The sequence below is a fragment of the Fringilla coelebs genome (assembly GCF_963513975.1).
Source record: "Fringilla coelebs genome assembly, chromosome: 15".
Taxonomy (NCBI): Eukaryota; Metazoa; Chordata; class Aves; order Passeriformes; family Fringillidae; genus Fringilla; species Fringilla coelebs.
In genome coordinates, this window is record NC_140041.1 from 4,842,213 (window position 1) to 4,862,542 (window position 20,330).

At 40.4% G+C, this 20,330-nt stretch overlaps 1 protein-coding gene across 1 annotated transcript in view; it reads left to right on the forward strand.

The window, feature by feature from the left end:
* SLIT3 (slit guidance ligand 3) overlaps window positions 1-20,330 on the forward strand; it is a 478,838-nt gene that overhangs the window by 313,842 nt on the left and 144,666 nt on the right. The window contains exons 11-12 of the mRNA XM_084215502.1: window positions 5,690-5,761; window positions 10,817-10,888. Of these exons, the coding sequence (XP_084071628.1) occupies window positions 5,690-5,761; window positions 10,817-10,888 (144 nt within the window). The remainder of the gene's footprint in view (window positions 1-5,689; window positions 5,762-10,816; window positions 10,889-20,330) is intronic.

Below are 20,330 nucleotides of genomic sequence, written 5' to 3' on the forward strand. Positions count from 1 at the left end.
CCTCGGGTGAGTTGTTAGGAAGCAGCCCTAACAACTACAGCAGGAGCTCGACAGCTAGACCTGAAAATCAGCAGCAAAGGGAATATGAAGGGAAACTCCAGTTGTCACCTTTATGAACACAGGTGGATGCTTTACTGGCTCTCAGCTCTCCATTTCCTGAGGCAGGCTCCATTAGAGGCATTTATAATGCTTATCATTAATTTTATTTGGGAGTCATTCAGGTGCTGTGATGAAAGGCAGCAGTATAACAGTCTTGGAGGACCCAATTTGTTTAAGGGTTTTATAGTGGTGGTAGAGTCTGGCTGGGGTGGAGGGTGAAGGTTTTAACTGTTAAAATCTAAAATACTCCATATCCTGCCGTCCCAAAGCAATTTATTTTCCACCTGGGGACTGAGGGGTGAGAGACACAAAGAGCTGTTCCCTGGGATATCAGGCCATGAGCACTTTCTGAAGCAGCAGGACTGCAAGTTTTGGCCTTGCACTGGGGCTGTTCCAGGTTTTGCTGCTGGATGAGCTGCAGGGCAGGATCCCTCCCTTCTCTCCCATCCAGGGCTGTCCTGGGTAAACACTTCAGTGCAGCTTCCCAAACCTGCTAGGAGTAAAGATTGTGTTTCTGATGAAGAGGCAAAGAAAGGTGTCAGAGCAGGGATCATACCTTAGTAAGAAGACCATGTATGATGGTGATTTATTTACTATGATTTATTCACTTTGAATACTGAAAATACACTTGTGGACTTTTCTTCATCAGAGACCAAAATGCATGATAATATATGAGAGCTAAATTGTGAGATAAATGTTGGAATAATGGTCTAAGTAGGTTTTTATAATCCAGTTGTTTCAGTCCCTGGTTTGGTTGTTGTGTTCCCCAGAAATTTCCTCCTTCCTAATCCAAGCTGTTCTCCCCATCCCTGCCTTCTGTCACCGTGGTGGATGTGAATGCTCCTTCCTTCTCCACCCAGACCCCTGCAAATCCCTGCACCAGGATTTTGCCCCTCCCAGCACCCTTCACCCAGGCTGTGTGTCCTTCCAGGTGCCACAGGTGTGTTTCCCTCTCTCTGAGGTGGCTTTGGCTCGGGGCTGTTTGGTCCTGGCAGCCTGAGCCACGCCAGCCCAGCAGAGCCCAGGGAGCAATCTGGCTCATGCCCTCTGTGCCTGCCCCGTGCCCAGGGACCTTGGTGACACAGCTCCTGGCACTGTTAATAGAGCGTGGCTGTCTCATTTGTAGGCTCTATTCATCTGACAGCTGAGAATTATCAGTACTGATGCTTCCCTCCCTCTCTTTTTCTCCAAGGTAGTGATTTGTCTATGTTATGGGTAGGTAAGCTTGACAAAACATTGCACATTAGCAGCTGAGACAGTGTTTGAAATGGGAAAATTGCTAGCAAACTGCTCCATTAGAGACCCAAATAACAAATTCTTTCTTTCCCTCAATGAAAGGGGAGATGGTTAAAGCCCAAATTAATACGTCTGTCTCCCCAGCTCTGCAGGGGGAATCACTCTTCAAGACGAATGGCTTCATCACTCCTGAGTGTGAGCTGGCTCTGCTAAGTCCCTGTTAGGCGGAGTTTTTTATCCTTTTGTGTTTTGCCATCCTGGGCGTGAGCAATGCAGGCGCCACAGGAGGAGGTGATGAAAAGATTTGCACCTCAGTGAACTTTGAGATGGATTAGCATGGGAATTTGAGTGCTTGTTCTTTACCCTGGGATAGTTTTTCATCTTTAACTGCATGGTTTCCCCGGGTTTGTTTTGTTCCCTTTTTTTTTCTCTGATATGTTTACTTTTTGCTCTCATTGCTGCAAAGTCATTTAAAAAAAAAGTGGGAAGAAGGAGGACTTTATCCTGTCTAGCATCATGTTATTACAAGAAAAAATGGATCTGAATCCAGTGGGCCCTCATACTTTCCAATCTCTGATGATATATTAGAGAAGAGAAAGGAAATTGTTCCTGTCCTTTGATGTTGTTGTCAAAGCCATTAAAATAAAGCTGGGAGAGGCAGACAGAGCATTGCTGTGTGTGGGGAGGGGGGAAATGTGCTTCAGCTCATCTCAGCACTCAGCTGGCAGCAGGTGACATGGCACAGCCACAGGGGACCAACAAAATCCTCTGGGAGTCTGAACGGGACCAATTCACTTGATCAGTTTTGGGAATTCTGCTTGGCAAGTCTCTTAAATAGAGCTGAGGATGAAATACCACAGGAGAATCTAGAAAAAATTTATTGAGTTGTAAGAAACCTTTAACGGGAGGGGAGGTAGTTTAAATGATCAAAATTTAGCCTTTTAGGGCTGTGTGTCCTGTGCAGATTTCTCAAATGTATTGTAAAATTAGTTTATAGTATATTCTGGTAATACCCCCCAAAAAATGAACTCCCAGATGTTGCTTTGCACTAGCATAGATGGTTTTATAGTGTATGGCAACACTCCACAGTATAGGGATTCACCATAAAAACCACAGTTTTCCAAAGGTCATGTTCTAGGTAACGTAGGTATTCTTCTCAGAAACAAAATGTGGCTATAAAATTTACACTTTCTCACTTTTTGGAGGAAAAAAGGACAATAATAGGTAAACACACTGTTTTTCACTTTATTTCCAAGATAGCATCTCTAGCAGTTTCCCATTGTATGGTTTCTCACTAGGCTTTCATCACCCTGAAATTCCCAGCTCCCCTCCTGGCAGAACATGGAATTTCTAGAGATTTTTAATTGTCTGCTGTACTCAACAAGTCACGTAAGGGCTGAACGAGGTGAAAGAGTAAAGCATGAATACAAGCAGTGTGTTTCCTGTTCTCTCACTTGTGAAACTGCATTGTGTTTTTCAGGCTAGGTCTGCCATTCTATAACCTGCATTTATGTAAAAAGTAAAAAGTCAGGTTAGAACTTCATTCTGTTAAAGCACAGGCTTCTCTAATGCAGCTCTGGACTTGGTGCCCTGGTGTGTGCCCAGGTTGGAGCCCTCCTGCCCACTGACCCTGGTGAGAGCCCTTGGTGCTCCTCTGGTGCCATCTGCAAGGCTGAGCAGAGCGTGTCAGGAGCACTCTCTAGTCCTTCATTTGCAGAGGGCTTGGTGCAATAAAACAATGCCAGGTGCTGTGGTGGAAATACAGCAGCAGATGACAGGAGCCTCGTCCATCTATTTCTGTACAGGCCATCTGCTGCAGACTTTGTAGGAAAGGGTGAAGAGTTCATTAGGTAGCTTCAGAATGCAACTCTCAAATAACTCCTGTTTCTGTCTTCCTCTCCACTTTTTCTAGAAGTTTTTTATTATTATTTTTTAATACTTGAGACCTGTGTCTGTTCTAATTTTGGATCTTTTTTTCACCCTCTGGGGGAAGAAAACTCTGTATATATTTCCACCCTTGAGTCACTAAAATTGCCTGGGAATTTTGCTTGTAAAGAGCTCCACAATTCCGCCCATCGCTGCCTTTGGGTTTTTCTGTAGGGACTGCATGCTGCCTGGAGTGCAGGATGGCTGAGCCCCCAGTTTCCATCCCCAGGGCCAGGAAATCGGGCAGGCATGACCCTCTTTTGTTCCTAGAAGTGCCTGCACAGAAACACTTGGGAGGAGTTAAACACCCGCCTGGCAAGCTGACAAAAAGCCTTTATGGGAAGAGTGTGTGCTGCTAATTCTGGTGACAAACACCCAACAATAGTGGCGTGCTGGAGCTCACAGCAATTTGCATTTCACTGTGGACTTGCCAGAAATGAAATGTGTTATATTTAGACCCAGTGGAAGGGAAATCTCAGACGCTAATTCAAATCACAAAACGAGGAATAGAATTAACTCTGATCGCAACCTTTAAAAAAACATCGACGGCTACAGATATAAAAGAGGGCGAGCACATTGGCTGTACAAGCTGACTGTGCAAATATCAAAATATTTGTACTTAAATAGCTTCTTAGAGTATAAATGAGCTGGCAAATTGTCTTATGTTCAAGGGGATTCTTTTCTTTTGATTATGAAAGCACAGATCACCAGAGGGATAGAGAGCTTACACATTTTCTCTCTACTATTCCCTAGTACTTTGCAAACCTTGATTTACTTCTCCCTTCTCCCATTTCATTTTATTGTCATTCCTGGTTCTAAAGTTGTTTTTTTTCTCCCATCTGCATTGCTGCAGCAACTTGAAATGACTGGAGTGCCTCATTCCATCATTCCAATATGTTTTTGTATTTCAATTCTAAGCCGTTTTCAACCACAGATTTTTTACTATTTAAACTGTTGCTTTTTAAGATGCTTCAGGGGGAAAAAAAAGACCCAAAATTTCAATAATAAATAAGAGCAAGGTGAAACCACATTTTGGTCTCAGTCCCAGCTCAGTAGAAGTTTAGCTACCATGGTCAGTGGAATTTGTTGTTTGAGGATCCACTTTTACATTTCTAATGGAGATGATTATTGAAAGTTTATCTGAGGAGAAGCCATTCCTTTTAGCAGGAATTCAGGGAACTTGCTGACAAATACTTGAAATACTATGGGGAAGGGACAGAAATTAATCTCAGTGGTTGCTGTAGGCAGTGTCTTAAGGCTGCTTACATTTGATGGTAGTGATACATGCATACTTCATAAGGAATACTTCTTTCAAGTCAGATACTAGAAATAAAAACAGCAGACTTTTTATGTAGTCTGGACCATATTTTAGAAAAACTTAAGTATTTGGTGGCTGGAATAGGAAGATGCAGTTCTCTTTTTTTACCCTTAAAACATAAAATGCTCCTCACCCTCTTAAAAATATGAATTCATCTTGCAGTGAATTCACTTTGGTTTCTAGCATGTTCCCAGGCTGTTGCTCCTGAACTGGTCTGATTGTGTTATTAATCTGTTTATTAAACTCCCACAGCCTAGCCTAGCTGTCTAATCAAACAGCTACATTCTATTTGCAACAGCTAGTCAAGGAAAGCATCTGCATTTTCTATTTTCTTCCTTAACTTCAAAATATGCCTACTATTATTTATTAATTCCATGAGCCTTAAAAGTCCAGTTTCCTTAGCTTGTGACATTTCTTCTAGACCAACTTAGCAGTCAGAAAGATTATTTTCTTTATCTAAGTCGTTTTCTCAGTATTTTCTCTATTTAGTGGACTTCAAAATAAAAACGTGTTTTGCATAAGACCCTGTAAAATTGCTTTATATTTATATAAATATGTAATTATATATTTCTATAAATATATAAAACTATATATTTATTTATATATTATATAATAATATAAATGATACTTAATAATTATATAGTATTTACTTAATATTTATTAAAATTTATTTACTATTTATATTCATATAATAATTATATAAATCGATATATTTATATAAATAGAAATATATATAAGGCCCTGTAAAATTGCTTTATATTGATATAAATATGTAATTATATATTTATAAAAATATATATTTGTTTATATATTATATATATAAATTGATAGATCTTTATATAAATAGAAATATATATAAGGCCCTGAAAAATTGCTTTATATTGATATAAATATATAATTATATAGTTATATAAATATGTAAAATATCTATTTATTTATATATTATATATATAAATTCATAGATATTTATATAAATAGAAATATATAAAGCCCTGTAAAACTGCTTTATATTTATATAAATATATTTCTATAAAATGTGCTGTCATAATTCATGTGATTCCTCTCCTGTAGCTGTGTAGTTAACATGTATATTGCTTTGTTTGTTTTCAGACGTTTGGAACAAAACCTCATCAAAATCATTCCCCCTGGAGCTTTCACCCAGTATAAGAAGCTGAAGAGAATGTAAGTTTTAATAAGACCAACATGCAAGAGCAATTGTGAATCTTCTAGCTCCAAGTTCAGTATCTTCATTTTAGAAACATATTGGCAATTCTGTGTTGAAATCACTGGGGATTGCACAAATCATCTCTTCGGAGTGTAAGCAACAATGGAGTTTGGTTCAGGATGCCTAACAGTGCATGAAATCCTTAATAATGCTTAATTTCACTTCCTATTATAAACGAAGCGATTTAATGAGTTGTTAGTCTGCTCAGACTTCAGACCTGCTTCCCCAGAACGGATCTGGAGTTCCGTTTCTCCTCTCATCCGTTTCTCCTCTGGTTGCAGCACGTCGGGGTGCTGACCCCAGCTAGAGCAGGGAGGAGTTCTTTGCAGTGCCTCTGATGTGCTGATGTTGAAATGCTTTGACTGTTTACAAGAAAACAAAGAAACCCGCTGCAGCTTGTTTTCTCTGTCACTTAATCACCACCAGTAGATACCCAGATAATTCTTCCTTTTCGTACTCCTTTTGTTTTCTCTCTGGATTAAAAAAATCATAACCCTGGCGTGTAGCAGTGCTGTCATGCAGATAAAACAGGGCATTCCCCCAGTCAGGTTTTTCTTTCATTTTTGACTGACATGTGAGAGATGATGTGACAGTTCCACGATGATACAAATCACGGTAAAGCAGCTTACCCCTGCTTCCCCCCAGAATGGAGATATCGCTGCTGCCACTGGAGCTGTGACTTCCAGAAGTCACTCAGGCTTTGCAGATGAGTGCTAATGCTGCTGGAAAAGTGCCTTTGCAGCTCTCCTCTGATGTGAACAGTGCTGGAATTAAGACACTGTCAGCTCATTTCACAGAAGACACTGGATTATCAGATAGCTTTGGGAAACTGAAGTCAGCTTGCACCATACCATTGATTTAAGGGCAAAAATTGCTGTGTTTTCCAGTCCCAGCTTAGCAAGTTCCTAGAGCTGAAGAGCTGTAAATATGGATCTGAATATTTCACAGGTCAAATCATCAATCTTAGATGGTCTCTATTCTTCTGTCTCACTTCCAATATAGCTGTATGTATTTTTAAAGAAGTCCTGTATTGGATAGTAAGATGGTAATTTCAGTGAATAATGATGGATCTCTTTTCAGTGACCTAAATTGTAACTTTTTCATTATTAAAACCACTACATAGTACTTTCTAAGGTATGGCTAATTTTAGATTTTTGTGATGTTTTACTGTCTTTTCATTTTTCATTGATGGGTGAAGTGCAGTTTTATGGGAGTTGACCAAAAAAATACTCTTTAATGTAGATAGCTGCCCTGTCCAACATAGCACTTGCTATGTGAAATTATTAATGTTAGAATTTTGCAGCAGAATTCCATTAGCAAGTGGTGCTAACAGCTTTTTGGGGTATAATTGGCATACTCATTGAGATCTGAGCTCATAATGAAATAGTGAGTTATTGTGGCAGATGATCTGTGCCAAAGGTTAGTTAGCATGACAGGATCTTGTGGGAGAACTTGGGACAGGTATTTGGGCTGCAGAATGTCCCATAACAAACCTGATGTTTTTCCATTTGTTTATCCACCTGTTTTCCTTGCTAAGGTTTAGTTCCTGCTGGACAGTGAGGCCCAATAGTTTTATTAAGGATATTTCTTTCTGTATTTAAAGAGATTATTGACACCATCTTTTCAAGATTCCCAGTCCTGTTAACACAAAAATATACTTTGGTGAAAAGATTATATCCTCAAACAAAAGAATCATCCATCCTTATTCTTTAGAGGAAGGATAAGTTCAGTATCACTGAAGTTTTGTTAGCCTTTCTTCATTTCTGTCACTTTGATTTCAATGAACAATGCCATAGCAGGAAGATTTTCAATTTAAGTAATGGATGCCCTACTGGGGGTACAAATGCAGAACATTAATACAATTGTTGTTATTGTTACCATTAACTACTATAATAATATTTTATATCATTCAGGGCTTTAGCATAACCCCGTAAATTGTATTGTATTTTTCTCTTCCTGGTGAAAAAATATGCAAGAATGTTAGTGATAATAGTCCTCATTTGCAGCTCTGTACTCTCTCTATTTTGATTCTTTACTGAGTATTTCCTGCAAGATAATGAAGTTTCCTTTCCTTAGCTAATTGGATAACTGAGATTAATTATTAAATTAGATCCACTTGTCCAACATAATCTTGATATGACTTGATATTATTAGGTCAAGATGATAGCACAAAAAATGTATATTAATTCAAGTGCTGTACTTGCCTATAGCTGCATTTTGCTGCTCAGAATTATCTCTTCAACAGCTTCCAGGATGGGAGAGTTAATTTGGTGATTAGGTTTAGTAAAGGAGCTGAAACCTATTTTGTCTTGGCTGAATCAGAATTGCCCACATTTCCTGTCTCTGCTCTTCTGAGGTTTTTAACTAAGAAGTTTGTAGAGCAAGAGTAAGAGCCAAGTACATGGAATAACTTTGAAGGTTGTGGTTGCACCTCTCTAGCTCTGATGCTTGTAGTGGCATTTCATGTTGTCAGACTAATTTTACCACATTTTAGCAGAAAACACATTGAGATTTCACAGGCTTGCCAGTAGCTCTGTGGAGTTGTGACATTTTTAAGCAGCTTTTACAAACTAAACCGTGTATGACATGGATTTTGCTGAGTACTCTTGTCAAATGAGAGCAGTCCATTTTATAAGTTGGAGATAATCAAGTAATCTGTTTTTAATAATGTTAGTCAACAAGAGAGTATTCAACCAATGCTATTAATAGTTTTGCATTTGGCTGCATCTAAAAATAAATCTGTTTTGTTTCAAAACCTTTTACAGTGAAGACATTTAAGCCATACAGTCATGTGTTACTCAGCAACTTGCAGGGTATCCTTGCTCCCCTGGTGCAAAGTCAAAACCAATTTATGTCCCCAGCTGGTGACTGAGCACAGCCACCCTCCAAGGTGTGTGCAACAACCTTTTCAGAGATTTCTATCATGCTGTCAGAGGTGCAGGGAGGGAGTGTGAGGTGACTGATATCATCCCTGCCTGAGTGCAATCCTGATAATTTTATTACATTTCCAGTCGAAGAGGCACACTTCCCCTGAGTGATTCTGAGATAGCCTAAACTAAGAAAATGAGCCTTATGTCACCTAAATTGTCCTAGTTGTGCAGCTTAGAAAAGCCTCTCTCTGTCTTGGTGTAAATGAAAGGGAGAATAGGGCAATCTCACCAAAGCAGGCCAAACACAGGGAACAAAAACACCAGGACAAAATTGAATCCCTTCCTCTCAGTCGAGTCAGAAAGAGATGGAACCTCCTTATCTGACAGCAGTGGAACTTGGGCTCTAATGGAAAGGAAATAATGTGTCTAATTATCTTCTAATGCTGATTGTGGTGCAGCTGCCTGAAGTGAGAGAGCGCCGAGCCCAGCGTGGCGTTCCTCAGTCACACACTCCTCAGGGTCCAGCGTGGCAGAGAGCAGGGCTGGAATGCTGGGATGTAGCAGCTGACTAAAACACTGCTGAAATGCTTCAGTCAAACACTAGATCTCCCTTTTCACATGCTTGTTGCTGTTCAGCAAACTCGCCTTTTCCCGTGATTGTGGCAGGTTTCCATTCCTCAATATTTAATATTCCTCAATAAATAGATAGGATTTACTAGGTAAAAAGCAGCAGTCAGTCTAAACAAGTTTCACAAAAACCTGTATAAAAATAAAAACAAATGTTCCTACTTTCAAGGTGACAAGTTTGGCTGCTGTAAGTTGAGCTGCAAAATCAAAACTTTCCACGAATCCTGTCCTGCTAGGCAGGACGTTGTGGCAGAAAACATCAGTAGATTGAAGAGCAATTCTTCATGAGATTTAAAAAATAATCAAACCTTAGAAAAGTTACCAAAAAACCAAACAAAAAAAATCCCACTTTACATGGCTAAATTTGAAAAGAGTTCGAGGACCTCATTAAAATTTTAACCATCATAATTTGTAGCTCAAAAGATGTAGAGAATGGAAAACCTCTTTACTTTCTGATTAGTAAGTTCTCATTCAAGTGATGTTTTATTTAGAGTTTCCTAGGATCCATAGCATGTGCCCCATTGGAAATATCAGTGAAGATGTACATGAAATACTGCACTGCTGCAGCTATCAGTGAAGAGGTTTGATACTCCTGATACAAGATGATATCAGCTACCAGGGAGTGCAGTGAGGTGGCTGAAGGTTGTGTCCCAGCTCAGCCCCTGGTTGAGCTGATGGACAGAGAGTCTGGGTGACAGTGACAGTCACAATGGGGCACCCAGCTCTGAGCACCTGGGTGTCAGGTGCAGTAAATTGGGCTCCCTGTGTGAAGTTACTGTGGCACAGTCTGTATTCATCTTTGTGTTCTTGGCTGGGTATGGTTCAAATTGAAGAGTATTTCCAAACCAGGAGCAAAGTGAGTTCCTTTCAGAACGCAGCAGGCAGTGCTGAGTGAGCCCCACTCAGCCCAGCCAAGGGCTGGGATCTGCCTGGGCTCCCTGCAGCGGGCTGGGGGTGCCCAGGGCTGCTGCCTTCAGAGCTCCCCTCAGCTGCTTGAAGGCTTCCTCCAGTGTCTGAGCTTCACCAGATCAGGGCTGAGTGCATTTTGTGCTGCTTGTTTTCCTTTAAAGCCCTTTAGAGCTGAGAGGAGCAGTGCTGAGCTCCTGCTCTGGGCACTCTGCACGATCCTCTCGCTGTCCCCAAGCTGCCCTCCCATGCCTGCCCTGCAGTGCTCAGACACCTTTGTGCTGCTCCTTGTGCCTGAGGAGGGTGGCAGTGCCATCCCCACTATCAATGGCTTTGGGATGGTTTCATCAGCATCACTGTTGTTCTTCATAAAAACCTTTTTTTAACACCCATAAAATCAAAGCCCTTATTAAGAAGGGTGCTCTTTATTGAGGCTGTAGCCTGTTACACTGACTGATGTTTTGCCCTTACATAGTTCATCATTTCTCTGAGATAATATGATCACTTACTTCTGTTTTTATATCAAGTATATTCTTCCAATACAGCTAAAATATTTTCATTGAATTCTTGTTTATTAACATTTTTTTCAATCCTTCTTTCTTTTCACAGAGACATCAGCAAGAATCAAATAACTGACATTGCACCTGATGCATTCAAAGGCTTGAAATCTCTCATTTCATTGTAAGTAGAAAATAGAACTGAATGGGCATTTGGGGAGAGCTTGCATGTAAGAGGAATAAAAATGATAATGTGCTGTCTGGGAGAACATATGTTTCTGTGTGCAACTGCCAGCTTGTGTGAAGCATCTGATCTTTTGTAAATGAAAAATTTTGTAAATGAAAAATGAAGTTCAGAAAGGAGGGCTGTCTACAAGTCTCTCATAAGGCTGCTGACTTCTGCTCTTCAAATAATTTCAAACATTATTTAATCTTTTGTACCCATGCACCTGCAGGATGCTCCATGCCCCCACACTTCTCATGGCACACCAAAACCTCACCTTAGGCATGACTGGGGCTGTCAGTCAGGGAAGAGCTGGGGAAATATTTCCAATATTTCCATACTGGATTTTTTCCTAGAGTAAAGAAATTACACTCTCTTTGGAGTTTTCTGGTTTATTTGATTTTTTTTTTTTTTTGTGTGTTATGGGGTTTTTTTGATTGGTTTTTGTTTTAGTTTTGGGATATTTTTGTGGTGTTGGGTTTTGGTTTGTCTTTTTTTTTTTTTTTTCCCCAAACTAATTAGGGAAGGACCTAATCATAAGAAAATGTTTATATGCCTTAGCTGTAATTCCTGCTTTATTAAGCTGGAAGGGGGACTGAGATATGATTTCATACAGGAGATAAAAGGAAGGTAGGAAAACTGATTTAGCACCAAGTTGAATTTACATGCAGCTGTATTTCAGCCTAGGTACCCCCAGCACTATTAAAACAGTTGAGCTTTTAATGGGTAAAAAGAGCAAGATCAGAAGCTGCATATTGAGGATAAACTAGAATAGAGTGGTAGAAATGTTGAGAGAAGAGGGAAGCACAACTAGAATGATATTGACCTGTGTTAATTTTAAAAACAGTATGGAAACAATTATCTCATTAATATTCATATAACCCAGCTTGGTTTTTAAAATCTAGTAGTTTATTTCTACAAGCTGACATAAATTTATTTTCTGAATACTGGGTAATTCTGAGAAACTGAATAATTTTTTGGCTAGAAGAATATCAGAAAGTGATTAAGTACTAAACTTCCATGTTGCAGTAAACCTGTAAGCCAGAATGCAGCAGGATTGGCCCTTTTCTGTGCCCTGAATCCAGCTGGGACAATGCCAGAAATATATATTAAGTGTTGCTGGTGTTTGTTAAATAGTTCAGGCGGGGTTATTCACCATGCTGTGGAAATGGTCAAATCCCTCACTCCTGTCTGGAAACAATTCAGCAGCAGAGTGACATTTACTGAAGGCTACACTTCTGGCTTAGTATGAAACTGCTGCTGATGATGCAGCTTCCTGGTCCTGGCAAACCTCCTGGCTAGGAGTGATCTGGATGGGCAAGACATTTCCACTGGGCTTAAATTCCCAAGGCAGAATTTATTCAGCACAGTTAATTCAGATTACCCCCAGGTGGCCTCAGGAGTGTGGGACAGAACACATCAGGGTGGACAGGGAGGAAATGAGAATATGAACTGGGCAGCAGTTTATGGTGTTCTGACTTACAGACACAAGTGACATGACTGTGTATTCTCTGCCCAGTCATCCAGGGCAATATTTTAAGTAAATGATGATTGAATATGTTCATGTCCAAGTGGGTAAAACTGGAAAAAAGTGCTTTAGTTAATGCCAGTAGGTTGTGGCAGGGAGATGAGATGCAGCACAGCAAAGGCTGCAGCAAGGGAACTGCCTCCAAGTCTTTCCTTTGTGTGCCTCAGTTTCCCTCCACCACCACGGACACACAAAGCTGTAAAACACAATTTCTCCTCTCCTTGGCAGCCTTGTTTCTAGGGCAACTCTGCTCTTGAAATTATCAGCCTCCTCCTCTAGGGTCAGTTATCAGCTGTGTTTTCACTTTCTTTTGAAAGGTTTTGCTCCTGCTGTTCACTGCAAGTTGGTCTTAAAAATGTTTTCCCTCGAGTTGCCAAGCCATGGTTAGGGTCACCTTTCATGACCTGTCACTCAGACCTGGCAGCTTCCTCTCTGTAGTTCTTGCAGCTTCTGAGTATCTTTAGGTATCTTTAGGTATCTTTATGGAGCAAGATGATTTGCTGGTCAGCAGAATCTGGGTTTCTCTGAAAGCTTCCCCAGGTGAGGACTCCTTCGAGGTGCCAGCCCTGCCGATGTCACTGCCAAAGGGGAAAGAAGAAGGAGGCAGGAATGCAGTGAGGCAGTGGCTTAGCAGTGTTTTGGGTGCCCAAGATCCCAGTAACTTCACACTCAGCTGTGTGCCCTGCAGGAACACTGCTCTGCACACAAGGAGCAGCCCTATCTGTTCCTGCACCTCACTCAGGTGGGATTGGAGCATCAATTTTAATGAGCCATCATTGAGGTTTGCTCTCTGCACAGAGCAGCTGGATTTGCAGCTACCTGAGTTCCAGCCAGAAGAACAGGGGGGAAAGTATTAATAAAGCACAAATGAGAGTAAGCAACTTGGTTTCCATTAAAAATGGAGTGCTGCTGTACAGCCTAACATCCTTGTGCTTTTTTGGTCTGTTTTTATCCCCATTTCGTGCTCCTCCCTCTGCTCCCTGCTTGCATGCAATCACAGTGCTCTGTGGGTCTGGGGAGCCCGAGTGCTCCTCTGGAAGGCAGCCAGCCTTGTTAGCCTGCCTGCCTAATGCAGGCCTGGATTTAGTGGGTTCTGCTCTGCTTTCTCCTCAGCTCAGCTTGGCTGGGTGTTTCCAGGCAGAAATGCTTCTCAGAGCACTCTGCCTGTTGTACCTGCGTTGAGATGGTAGGAAAAAAAAGTGCATTGCAGTTTTGAAACATGGGGATGTTTATAACAGAAGATGTTTCCTCTAAAATGTCTAAAACTTAAATCTTTTAAAAGTGCTAAGTGATCCATGTGCTAGCAGGTCATAGGTTTTTTATAGTAAATCTGTATATTTTCTCTGATAAAAAATTCACCCATGGGAGTCAAACAGGACACAAAATGATTATACTTGAAAGCAACCATTTCTGCCTTGGGTTTTCTCTGCATTTAGCAAAAAAGGGCAAGTTTGTTCCTGTAGGGTACTCAGGACTTCTCCATTCCCCACATGCAGGAAGAAATAAGTTACTTTTTCTATGCCCATTTTTCAATGGGATTTTGTTCCCCATTCATATTTTTCTTTGGATCAAGAAATTTCTACTTAGAAACATTTGGGGTTGCACATGACTTCTTTTTTTCCTGGTTGTTACAGAATAAGGAACTGGAATCATTATGCCTTAAGAACTTTTTCCTGGAGTTTCCTGGCTTTTCCTTTTCTTCTTGTTGTGCTAGAAGAATTAGTCTTGCCATGCAATACTTCCTTCATGTAAATATGAGAGCAGATGGTACCCCTGCATTGAGAAGTGTGGCAAAATTGGTTGGTTGCAAAGGAATGTATTACCTGAATTTGAAGGGAAAGGTTGAGAAACATTGTTTGTAGTACCTGGATTTGTGTTCCATGGTTTGCAGGGTCTCTGCAGGAGCTGGAGTGGTTTAATAACAGCCCAGAGCATGAGGGACAATAGCAATAGCTTCATGTTTCAGGAACACTTCACACACTTCCTAAAGTAAATTAATTTTCCGTTTAATCAACTCAGAATCTGTCTGGTATCAGCCAGAGAATTGTATCAGCATTTGGTTATTGTTAATAGTATCAGAGATAAATGTGATTCCTGGGGTCAGTAAAAGTCCCCCAAATGCAGGTTTGGAAGGCCATATCCAGACTGTCTGGGGACATTTTTTATGAGATATGACAAAACAGTCTAAGTCTTCAGGGTGTTAAACTGCATGAATAAGTTTTAGAGCATTGCAGAGGGAGAATTCCTTTGGTATTGTTCATATACTGAATTAAGCTAGTGAACACTTTAAAAGCTTAGATCAGCCTGGGCACAAAGACAAGAGACAGCTTAGGGTTTGACATAGCAGTCCCATTTAGACCATCACCTCCTGGGTGATGATGTATGGGGTGTCATTCATGGTGATTTGAAATCTGCAATAAAACACTGTCTATTGCAATAGCTGACAAACTTATTTTAAGGTAACAAATTGCTTTGGATGGTTTTACTGTGATTTATTTAGCTTAGCTTGTTCTGGAGAAATATGAAATAGTGCAGGGGGAAAAAAAATTACAAGTCTAAGTTTCTTTTAGATATTAGAAATTTATTGCTGTTTTTATCCCTATCAATTTGTCCTCTTCTGAAAACCTGAATTCGTCTTGAGCCTGTGCCATCGTACATAGCTTGGGAAATATAATTCTTCCTAGCAAGAATTGTTTTCACAGTCTGAAGGAAAGTTAAAAGCATTCTGAGGACTGAAAAAGACATTGCATAAAGTCACAATTTGACACTTCAGTAAGAATGCTTCAGCCCAGCCAAAATAAAGGAACACTTAGCTGGAAACCATATGGTCTAAAGGAAGGGATTCTGTGCTAGGCTTTCGTACCTCAAAAATCTCTGTGTCACCTTCAAGGGGAAAATCTCTGTATTCTGTGATCTGGCTTAATGAAGCAGCTAAATTGCAACTACATTTGCAAGTAAGGAAGCTGAGGAGCAGAGACATAAAATAAAGAACACAGCAATTATTGTTTCACACCCTTCCAAGGCGGCGTGTCAAACTTCAGTGCATCTGAAAGGCCGTGTGTTGGTAAAGTCAGTGCAAATTCCCCCTTTTTAAAATGGTGCAAGGGGTCAGAATGGATAGAGACTGTGAAGAATCAGTGTAAATTTCATGTTTTAAGACCCTTCTGCTGAAGGTTTGGTCCATCATTGATTATATTCTCACCCAGCATATTTGTGGCTACGTGTGCTTCCTGTGCTTTCTTTGTGTGTGCTGTGTCCCAGAAGTGCAGATCAATTTATGCAGTGACTATTTTCACTGCTTCATCTTTATTTTAGAATATCATGTGTTAAACAGAAAAACTTGAAGCTTAGTAGCAACAATTAATTATTTAATTGGAAATTTAATATCTAACTTGTCTTTGGATAGACACATCGTTAGGGGACTATTAAAATAACATGCCAGAATCAGCCTTAAGAAACACAATGCCTCATTTGTGACTGTTTTATATTTGTATAACTCCTTGTTGCAGATCCATAATGACTCTTTAGGGTGCTGCTCCCAAGGATTCCCAAAGCTTGCAGCACTGCCAGGGGTTTGTGCTTTATGTGCTGTGCTGTTTGTCAGACCCGTGGCTGACTTACTCTCCTAAAGATGAGGAGCCAACGAAGAATCAGGAGCCCCCCCGAAAAAAAAAAACTTAGTAATTTTTTTGGAGTTCTAATTAATGTTCTAATTCACTGATTCACCCTCTATTGGCAGCAATTACTGAAGTACTTTTATTTTTATTACATGTTAACTTTGTTAGTGTGTTTTTAATTAAAAAAAAAATGCTTTGTGTCTAAAATTTCTGGTGCTTTGGGATGGAAGAAGGGTTGTGTCCCTGTGCCAAGATGCACATTAGCCAGGACACCTGCATGTCCTGCAGCACCTGTGGGGGAGGCAAGGAACACCATCTTTAGAACTTGTGATGCCAAAGGGCAAAACTCCTAAAATTCACCTCTGCTGGAAAAAGCACTGGAGATTGAAATGAAGCCCTTGAATTGAATTGGTCATGTTTCCTGCTATGTGGCTTTTTAAAGTTGGTGTTTGGTTGTTTTTATTTCATTTGGTTGTTTGTTTTTTGTTTGGCTTGGTGGTTTTTGTTTGTTTTGGTTTTGGTTTTTTGAGGGGTTTTCTTGGGGTTTTTTTACTTTTGGGGTTTTTTTGTGGTTGGCTGGTTTTTGTTTTGTTTTGTGGGTTTTTTTGGGTATTTGTTTTTCGTTTGTTGGGGGTTTTTTTGTTGTTGGTTTGTTGGTTGTTTGGTTTCGTTTTGTTTGGTGGGGTTTTTTTGGGGGGTTGTTTGGGTTTTTTTCATTTTGTTTGTTTGGTATTTGGGGTTTTTTTTGTGGTTGGTTGGGATTATTTTTTAATTTTGGGGGGGTTTTGGGTCTTTGGGGTTTTTTGTTTTGTTTGTTTTTTGGGTTTCTTTTTTTGTGGTTTGTTGAAGTTTTTCCCAGTTTGTTTTTTTTTTTGGAGGGGGTGGTGGTGTATTTTTTTGTTTTGTTTGTTTTGTTTTGTTTGTTGTTTTTGGGGGGGATTTGTTGTTGGTTGGGGTTTTTTTCTGTTTTGTTTTGTTGGTTTTTTTGGGTGTTTGGGTTTTTTGTTGTTGTTATTGTAGTTTTATTTGTGTGGGGTTTGTTTATTTGTTTGTTTGTGTTTGGTTGATTTTGTCAGGGGTTTTTCATTTCATTCCTTTCCCCCCAGAGCTGCTGCAGAGGAGGGAGATGGGGGAGAGGAGAGGAGAGGAGAGGAGAGGAGAGGAGAGGAGAGGAGAGGAGAGGAGAGGAGAGGAGAGGAGAGGAGAGGAGAGGAGAGGAGAGGAGAGGAGAGGAGAGGAGAGGAGAGGAGAGGAGAGGAGAGGAGAGGAGAGGAGAGGAGAGGAGAGGAGAGGAGAGGAGAGGAGAGGAGAGGAGAGGAGAGGAGAGGAGAGGAGAGGAGAGGAGAGGAGAAGAGAGGAGAAGAGAGGAGAAGAGAGGAGAAGAGAGGAGAAGAGAGGAGAAGAGAGGAGAAGAGAGGAGAAGAGAGGAGAAGAGAGGAGAAGAGAGGAGAAGAGAGGAAAAGAGAGGAAAAGAGAGGAGAAGAGAGGAAAAGAGAGGAGAAGAGAGGAGAAGAGAGGAGAAGAGAGGAGAAGAGAGGAGGGTCCCTGTGGCTGCAGGGCTCCCCCAGCCCAGCCTGCCCAGGGCAGCAGCAGCAGCTGGGGCAGAGCAGGATGCCCAGTGATGCTCCTCCTGGCTGGCCCAGCTCAGAACTCTGAGCAGAGCAGGTTTTCTGTGCTTTCCCTGCAGCACAGGGCAGTGAGAGCTGCTCTGAGGAGCTGCAGTGCAGTGCAGAGCCCGGGCATGGCAGGCAGACATGGCATCAGCTCATTTGGCTCCGTGCACTGCTGAACATGAATATGAATTAGAGACAAGTGCCTGAGCTCTCATACTGACTTTTGTTTAGCTGCTAATCTGTTTGAATGCTAATGTGCCACATGCACATAAGCCAAATTAGTTTGGAAAATGCTTGTTTTCCTTTTCATGGCTTCTAAAAATCGGAGCTTTGCTTTATTTTATAAGCTAATTTGATCTGTTTTGCTCAAAATAATAAAGATGTAGAAACACATCCAAGGTTTAAAGTTCAGTAGCATACTGCACTATCACCCTTTAACTCTCAGATTAAAACAAAAATTGCTCTGAGGGTCTTATTTTGATATTTGTCCTCAGTAGTGCCATAGGACATGAGTGTTGATATTTCTTTAAGGTTTTGTTTTACCTCTACAGCCAGAATAACCTGTAGGCTGGAGTGCCCTTACTTTCCGTGGGCATTTTGTAAAATTTAGCTTCTCAATTCCTCTTTGCAGTTGTGCTATGCATTATTGATGAGCACTGATGATCCTGCTCCTTCCCAAAACCAAGGAAGACGTTTCTCTGACATCCAAGAGTTTGCAGTCTAAACTCAGTGTACAGATGACACACTAAAGCTAAAGAAAGCTAAAGAGAGGTTTTTCAGAAAGACTGGGAGGTGAAGAGGAAGCATACTGGGTTCTGTGGGCACTGATGTTTTAACCTTTTACAAATATTTGATTTGCAGAGGTTTTGCTTCTGCTTCCTGATACAGGTGCACAAATCTTTGTGCAGAAAGAAATCTGTGAGTCAGCCTTTCACATGTTGGTTTAGAGCCCAGTGGAATCCAGGGACTTGAATGTTCTGTCTAAATGATCCTGTTTAAACCCTTCCAGGTTCAGCCACCATTTCTGTCCAGCTTTGGATGGATTATAAAAATCTTCATGTATTGCATTGCATTTTGTTGAAATAGGAAATTGTGTGTGTTTCTGAAGGTGAAGTTAAGAAACAATCAGAAAAATTTGGAAGCATTCATTGCTCACAAGAAACACTAATGGGAGCAGCACATTCCAAACACCTCCTGGCTCTCTACTAGATAGAGAAATTGTTGAATTTATTTAGAGAAAATAAAATGTTGGATGACCCTGAGTTTCTTGAGTAGCACTTCAGTTCCTGCTAAACTGCAAAAGTAATGAAAAATTTGGTTTCAGTTTGGGTTTTGGTATTTAAATGGTGTTGCTGTGTTTAGGCTCAGAAATGAGCTGCTCTGGGAAGGCTCCCACAGGGGTGATGGACTCCCAGTGACTGATGAAGAGTAAACTGAAGTGGTGATGCTCTGGGAAGGCCAGGGGGTATTGGAAATGGTCTGCTGTGCTAAGAGTTTGGTTTTCAGCATGTTCAACTCTCCCTAATATTTCAAACGTTGTCAGGCAGGGCAAGCCAGGATTTCAGCCAACATCCAAGCCTCACATGGTCTTTTGATTCATTGCCAGCCTATTGTTCCACATTAAAAAGTGAGGGAATCAACAAATTTAGTGACACACAAGCAGCAGAGTTTTGGCATGAGCTGGTTTATAACCATTTTTACCATGTCCTTTGCAGAACATAGAAATTACATAAATTCTGTTTTTTCCCAGTTTGAAATGTTTAGGTAAGGCAAAAGGTTGTCAGAGGGAGCCCCATCATCTTCCCTTTTATCAGACTCACAAAAGCTCCTCAGCCACTCTCTGGTTTTTACAAATGATACCGACCTGCAGAAATGACATGGGCTCATTCTTCAGCCATGACTGAATCTCTGGAGTTCCTGTCATACCTGATTTTGCTCTGATCACTGCATAACACATCTCAGCATAATGGTGGTTCTGTCTCTCTTCCCCCTTCATTCAATTTCTAAGGATAATATATGTGCATTTCTCCATTAAAAAAAAAAAAAGAAATATTTTTAATGTTAAAACTGAATCATGGATATCAGGTCATGTATTTATGGTTGATTAAATATACACAGTGACTCTCATTTTTGTTATTAAAGCTTTACTGATTTTTATAACTAAGCTGTACCTAAATTATTTTTGAGTTCCTGAAATATATGTCTATTTCCAGTTCAGGATAAATTTCTTTATATTAGTTCATTGAAATGGTAACAGCAGCTGGTGAAGCCATAATATTTTATCCAATGATGCCTGTGTCACATTTCATGCCAATTACTGTATCTTAAGAGACTCAGTTATATGAAATTTTATCGACAACCAGCTTGTGCTCTCTGGCTTTTAAATTCAGTATTACTGAGCAGAATTCTAGGGTTTTGCATCAGACAATGTGCCTTTCAGTGGCTAAAATATTTCTAAAGAGGATGGAAAAAAAAATCTTTTAACAGAATGAAAAATATTTCAGATACAGTTTTTGGATGGTGTCCAGTTTCTACATTAAAAATGCCTTCCAACACCAGATGAAGCCTGAATCATAACGACTCATTTAATGCCATGTGCTCTCTGAAAAGAAAATGAGATCAGTGGTTAAATGAAATGCCCACAG